This window comes from Dermacentor andersoni, chromosome 9 (genome assembly GCF_023375885.2).
Source record: "Dermacentor andersoni chromosome 9, qqDerAnde1_hic_scaffold, whole genome shotgun sequence".
NCBI lineage: Eukaryota > Metazoa > Arthropoda > Arachnida > Ixodida > Ixodidae > Dermacentor > Dermacentor andersoni.
In genome coordinates this window covers 44,436,817-44,443,636 of record NC_092822.1, presented here as the reverse complement: position 1 = coordinate 44,443,636, position 6,820 = coordinate 44,436,817, and the positions used below count along the sequence as shown (strand labels likewise).

The 6,820-nt window shown below is 46.3% G+C and overlaps 2 protein-coding genes across 3 annotated transcripts in view; one reads left to right on the top strand and one right to left on the bottom strand.

Moving 5' to 3' along the window:
• Positions 1–661: 661 nt before the first annotated feature.
• LOC126527775 (uncharacterized) lies at positions 662–1,904 on the bottom strand. The gene has a single exon (XM_050175649.2). It carries the CDS (start codon positions 1,288–1,290, stop codon positions 859–861), a length of 432 nt encoding a protein of 143 aa, XP_050031606.1. The 5' UTR covers positions 1,291–1,904; the 3' UTR covers positions 662–858.
• Positions 1,905–2,297: 393 nt separating this feature from the next.
• Positions 2,298–6,820, top strand: part of GlnRS (Glutaminyl-tRNA synthetase) — a 31,936-nt gene continuing 27,413 nt past the window's right edge. For both annotated transcript variants that reach the window (XM_050175635.2, XM_050175634.2), the window contains exons 1-4: positions 2,298–2,458; positions 2,677–2,830; positions 4,821–5,006; positions 5,447–5,577. In XM_050175635.2, the coding sequence (XP_050031592.1) occupies positions 2,324–2,458; positions 2,677–2,830; positions 4,821–5,006; positions 5,447–5,577 (606 nt within the window). In that variant the 5' untranslated portion in view covers positions 2,298–2,323. The remainder of the gene's footprint in view (positions 2,459–2,676; positions 2,831–4,820; positions 5,007–5,446; positions 5,578–6,820) is intronic.

Here is a 6,820-nt window from a genome sequence, read left to right as displayed (position 1 = left end):
AATTTTTTTTTTTTTTTTAATCTACAAGTTGAAATAAAACGCTATGTGCCCTTCGGTACATACTTTTACCAAGTATTTTGGCAGCTTGTGGTGTCTGCAACAGTTGTTTTTTTGCTCACCGCTTGCGTTGCTACAACAGACTATTGCAAAATGTTAATCGCATTTCGGCCGGTTACCCGATGATCACAACTTGAAGCACGAATTGAATGAGTACCTAACAGTTCAGACTTGCTAAACTTCTCTATAAACTACACCATCATTTTCTCAAATAAATATCAGTAAACAAGCAACCCGGTTGCCTTAGAAATGGCAATCTACGTTTTCCACGTTTAGCGATGCGACTCTCATGGAAAAAACAAGATGCTTATTTAAGGCAATCTACATTTGGCCAGGTTTAACGACACGACTAGTATACGAAAAGCAAAAGTTGCTTACGGCTGACAGTAGTTGATATGGTTCAAAACGTGTTTCCAAAAGCCACGATCAAAAAAAGCACTATAAGGAAATGAGTGTATACACTTGCACTATGCAAACGCCCAGTAGTATGTCAGCGTCTTTTCTCGAGCACGCCTAACCTGCAAACTTTCGCGTGTCTCCGCAAGCTCCAGCTCTTTGTTCTGCGCCCCAAAGCTCCTCAGCGCAAGCAATTAAGAGGCAGACGTATTTTGTCAACACACTATAGCCACCAAACGAGCCGGCAGCATTTTTTTTAATAACTTCTGCCGCCTATGAATACACGCGCACGCCAAAACGAGATGCGGACGAAAAGGGGTGGGAGGACCGAACAGTTGTAACGTTGCGACGACCGACACGTTGACACGCACACAAACCACGCACGCTTTTCACTGTCACCGTCTCTCAGACGGGCACAACTCTGACGGGCAAAATGCGACAGTGAACGCCTTCGATGTCGACCTCTCGCTTCCCAATGAGGAAGTCCGCCTCGTCCACCGTCCACGTCTTGATGAGGTGCACGTAGGCCACCTTCGTCCGGGCCCAGCCGCCGAACTTAACTTCCGGGCAGTGATCGATAAATTTGCACAGCTTGGGCCATATCTCGGGGCAGTCCACGTCGAACTTGAAGATGACCGTCGTCGACCAATCGTAGTCGGCGGGAAACGCCAGCGCCTGGTAGAGCTCGTCGTCGGTCAGGAAGTGCGTGATGACCGAGTCCGACGGCGTCGAGATGTCGCCGTTGAGCCGATACACCCTGTCGATCCACGGGTCTGTCTCGTCCAACCACGGATCGAAGTCGTCCTCGAGGCAGTCTCCCTGGTACAGGGCCCCCATGCTTGTTATACGTAGAGCGGGGCAATTGAAGGGGTGTTTCGGGACCGCGCCTGCTGATTGTCTCGCGGTTTGCTTTGCGCCGACAAAACGAAGCCAACTAATGCTCTTGTTGTTCAACAACGCCAGCGCAACGCCGCCATACTATCTTTTTTTTTTTTTTTTAACAACAGACAAACAGCAACAGCTGCAAACTCGATCGAGGCCGTGCTTTCGTAATGACGTTTATCCGTTTATCGATCGCTGTCGCGCAGCATGAAAAAGACAACTTCGCTTAAACCGTTGCAACAACAACTTGACATTAGAGTTATAAAAGCCTTCGCTAACTACTTCTTTTTATTTATTTATTTTTTTAGCTTTGCTCTAGTTTCGGTTGCGGCCTGTGAAATTAGCGACCGCCGTGGGCAGACTTGAAGCAGAGTGTAGAACCATAGAATAAAGAAACGTAGCACTGTTGCTGTGCAAAGCTGGGCCGCTACGCTATCTCTGTCGATCACCAGAAGGTCATACTCCAACATCTAGAGAAAGGAAGCTAATGGATAATAATGCGATTGCCTAAACCGTAACTTGGACGTGAGCACGTGCTGAGCGCCTAGATGGGCAAAAACGTGGGCAAAACTAACATTCACCTATCGTCACCTCGTGGATGAAAGGCAAAACAAACACCAAATAAGGAAGTACCAGGAAGTACGTGTGCGCTACGTGTGTATCTTGTTTTATTTTTTTCCCGGTAGATGGGGACTCAGTCTACTGAGATGTGTTGAGTTTTGGCTTTTTCGCTTCTGACAGTCCACTAGTTTTTATACTTGAAATCAATTACGTGCTTAGCGTTCTTTGCATTGTGCAATTAAATCTGTTGAATTCACATATGCACGAGACAACGTCAAATTCAAGGTTAGCTCATGACGTCATTCCCTCTCCGTATCGCAAAGGCATCTGCCTGCAGTACGTCTAGGAGTAATTATATATAACGAAAGAAAGCGAAAAAGAAACTTTTCGTCTTCTTTCAGCACTTCCGGTTCTTGTTCTGGCCAACATGGCAGCTTCTGCGAACGCGTCGATGAGCGACCGCGAGCTGAAGTTTGTTCAGATCGGACTCAGCGAGCAGAAGGCGAAGGAGACAGCGAAAAATGCGACGCTTTCGCAGGGGCTCTTTGACGCCATCGTCGCGGTGAGTCCCGAGAACAGAACGTACCCTGCCGAGTTGACAGCTTTCGGGCGATGCCGGCTCGCCGGCACCTAGCTCCGTTCTCGCACCGCGTGCGATTTTGCATCATCCGTGAAACCTGACACTTGTCAATCTGCGATGGTGCCGCGCGCATTGCTTTCGTCTCCTGTGACTCGACCGTTTTGCGACAATGTGACGCGTTTCTTTGATTTCGTTTACAGGCCGAGGGAAAAGCGAACAAGCCGATCACGAAAGCGATGGGCAACCTTCTGTACCATGTCGTGACCAAGATGAAGGGGCAAATAAAACAGTACGAGCTGCTCCTCGTCGAGTACGTCGCCAAGGAAAAGCTCGACTCCGAGGCCAAGCTGACAGGTATACGCATGCCGCGTCGTGAACGAGCGCCATGTGTTTTCGCCGCTTGTTTTTTATGTCTGTCGATCGTGCGTGGCCGGCAGATATCCATCATCTTGCTTACGTTCGCTTGTCACAGCTCGCAGAGAGCAGTCCTCTCTCTCTCTCTCTCTCTCTCTCTCTCTCTCTCTCTCATTTTTTTTTCTCGTGTCTTTCTTGGCTTTCGCTCACCAACGTAGCAGACATGCCGACTGCCAGAGGCGCGTCTACACTACATAACCTGCTTAACTGGGCGAAACTAAAGATGCAGGAAAAATAAAGAAAGAAAGGGAGAAATTCCCTGGAATGACTCCTCGCGTCTCCCAATAGTGTGTCCCTATAGGGACACACTATTTAGGTTTTAGGAAACACTATGATAAGGTGACTATAGTCACCTAATCAATAGATAAATGCTGATAGCGTGATGTTTCAGCAATCACAGACCATTTGAGGGAAAGTTCCATCATTTTGCTAACGTTCTCTTGTCACAGCTTGCTGGAAGCCGTTTCTTCTTCCTCTTTATGTTGTGTCCTTCTTGGGTGTAGTTTCCCAATTTGTCTCTGTTGAGGCTGCTTAGGTGCTGAAATGTGTTCGAAAATTCCAGGTCGTGTTTAACCAGAACAACCTGCCTTGCACCTTTGGCATGTTAGTACTATGCTGAACCACTGCATCCCTCAAGAAGTACTTGTAAGGCAGTGATGGTGTGGTAGTTTCGTGATCAACACTAATGTGAAACACGCCTTAACCCCAGATATGCCCACACAGTATGCTCACCTACTCGTAAGACCAAGCAGTTAAATTCCATATTGGTGACCATTGTGAAATTTACTGCCCCAGAAACACTTAAAGATTACGCTTGGAGAAAGAGCTAAAAGAGAGTGTGGTAACACAAGTTTACTACTATCACACTTTGAAATTGTTTGCTGATGTGAAAAGGAGGGGTCCATGCATATGTCTCACACCAGGATGTGTGCCTCAACTTGGTCATAAAGGTAGGCTTTATGCTCACACGATAAATTCAGATCATACAGGCACGTGATGCAGTGGGTTTGTGGCTGTGGCATTCTGCTACTTAGTGTGAGGTCGTGGGTTCGATTCCCAGCCACAGTGGCTACATTCTAATGGGGCCAGAATGCAGGAAAATGCTTGTGCGCTTAGAGGCACATTAAAGGAATCAGTGTAGTCAAAATAATCTGGAGGCCCCTCCCCTCCATCCAAACACAGCATTTCATAACCATTGTGTTGCTTTGAAACGTTAAACCATGTGATTTGATTTTGTTTTGATACAGATAGATGCCCTTCCCAGACAAAAAAGAAACACTTATGTACCTCATTATAAGCAGTAGTGGACGAGGGCGACAAGAAGTGACAGGACACACTTCTCAAATTTTTCTCGCTTGCAAAACGCTTGTAATAGATCTCCGACAAGCCCAGATTGTCACCTTAGTGAAGTTATGTGCTCCAGTACTAAAACTAAACATGAAAACAACACACCAAGAGATGGAGCTGAAGACCTCCAACAACTTCATTTGGATTAGGGCAGTTCAATATTGCCCATTGGAATACTATACGATGTATGTCATCGTCTGACCTGTTGTCGCACATGCCCTGGGGATCATACAGTGGGAAACAGCAAATGAATGAAACCTATCATTTTGCACGTGTTTTGAAGCTCTGCCTCTTTGCGTGTCTTATTTATGTGTGTTCTAGCAGTGCAGTACTAGGAAATCAAAGAATCCGCACTCGGTTGCACGGTAGAGGAACCAATGTGGTCAAAATTTTTTTCACAGTACCCTTCTGTGGCATCCCTCATTGCCCACAGGTCAAAACTGGCACCTTGGACCCTACCAATTTTTTTTTCATTCTGCATTGACTGGTGGTGCTGACCTTCTGTGTTGCATGATGAGGCATAGCTGCAGCCAATTCTCCAGCTGATTAGTACTGTTCTCTCTCTCTCTCCCATCTCGCGCAGCTGCCATGGACTACCTGCTCACCCATCCGGAACCGCCATTGGACACAAAGGCATTCGAGACATACAGCGGCGTTGGTGTCGTTGTCTCGCCCGACCAGATTGAAAAGGCTGTTGAGGACGTCATCAACAAACACCGGGAGAAGCTGGTGGAGGACCGGTACCAGTTCAACGTGGGAACTCTACTTGGTGAGAAGAGAACCCGCTGGTGTGACTCGGTGGCTATGGTGTCGTGCTGCTAGTAGCATTTTTTAGATTCTGGAGCAAGATTCCTGTTGTAGATGGTTCAGCAATCTAGTTACTAATTATTAACTACTATGCTAGTTAACTTGTACTCGATGTTCCGTTTTCCTTTTTTCTTTCATTTCTTTCTATTTTATGTCTGGACTTTTAATTGCGATCAGCATTACACGCATGCGCCAATGTGTATAAGCCTGTGTTTTTTTTTTTTTTTTTTCCAAGCGGACTATATTGCTTTAGATATGAGAAAATCTTTGAATCAGTTTGGTGGTCATGTTTTCCCGAATATTATTCGTATTCAATTTGATTTGGAAATTTCAACTATTCGAACACCGCTACTGATAAAATTTAATCAAGTTTTTAAAATGTGTTCTTTTTCTTTATCGCAGTGGAAGCTCGCTCAAAGTTGCCCTTTGCGGAGGGCAAGTACATCAAGAACGAGGTGGACTTGCAGGTGCTGCACCTGCTTGGCCCTAAGTCAGACGCTGATCTACAGAAAGCGTCTCGTCCTAAGACCAAGGTCGGTAGACGTGCCGCGAATGCCAGGGAAAAGGAATTTCGGTCGCTGTCATTCTGGCCCAACTGCCAATCATTGAGAATGCTGGTGTGTCTATGGTGGCCTCATGGATGGTCTTTCTTAGGATAGAGAAAACTACTATATTGTTGTTGCTGCATTCATTTAGAAAGGAACAGAGAAGTGAGAATTACGAGCTTCAATTTTTCTGCTTCAGTTATTGAAGGGGCAAACACTAAAGATGCATCGCATGTGTCCCACGGCAGTTCAATGCAGATTCATTGTAGTTGGACTGGTCCAACATGGTAGGTCAGCAAAATAAACAAAACTCAGTCAGACTAACTTACAGAATATGTCTTTAGCTTACGCCTTACTTGGACTTTCATTCACTAGATGTTGCCTGGCACACTCGAACTCGTACTAACCAAACTTGCGCCTCACCAAACTTGCTCATCTCAGACTCACTAGAATCAGACTCGTGCAGGCTCGCTGAGAATCACAGACATGTACTCCCTCTTGCTCAGTCAGGTCTATGTCTCACTCAGACATATGGTATTATCGGATCAACCTCACTGGTGGGTACGCAAAGTCGAGGTTCATTTGTAATCAGACCATGTGGACTCAACCTCGCATGAACTCTGATTTAGTTAAATGCTGTTAAAATCACATGTGATCCATACTTAGTTGAACTCGCTAAGACTCGCACAAGCTTCAGTTCACTTGAACTCAGTCTTACTTGTGCTCGCCCTAACTTGGACTCGCCTCAACTCGCTCACACTCAAGCTCATCACCTCTTCGGCTCGCTGGTACTCGCTGAGGCGAGTACAAGCGAGCCTCAGCTTGTGGGTGTCTTGAGGCTTGTGGCTCAGCTTGAGGCTTGTGGCTGTCTTTGAGTCTGAGTCAGTCGGCTCATGCACGAGTTCAGTGACGAATGCCCAGTCACGTGCTAATAATACCAAGGCAAGCTTTTTATTGGCCAAGCAGTCTCTGCTCAATGTTAATGAAAGTTTACTGTAGCGAAGTGTATTCGTACTTCTTCTTCACATTATTTAAAATAATTTTTTTTGTACCCGCAGCAGTGGCTTAGTGGCTATGGCATTGTATTGGTGTGCGTGGTGTTCTGGGTGTGATTCTGGACTGTCGCTGCTGTGTTCCACTAGAGGCAGAATGCGACCATGTGTCACATGCACAGTAGAGAACTCCATGTGGTCAAGTTTGATCTGGAGCCCTCCGCTACAGCATCCCTCAT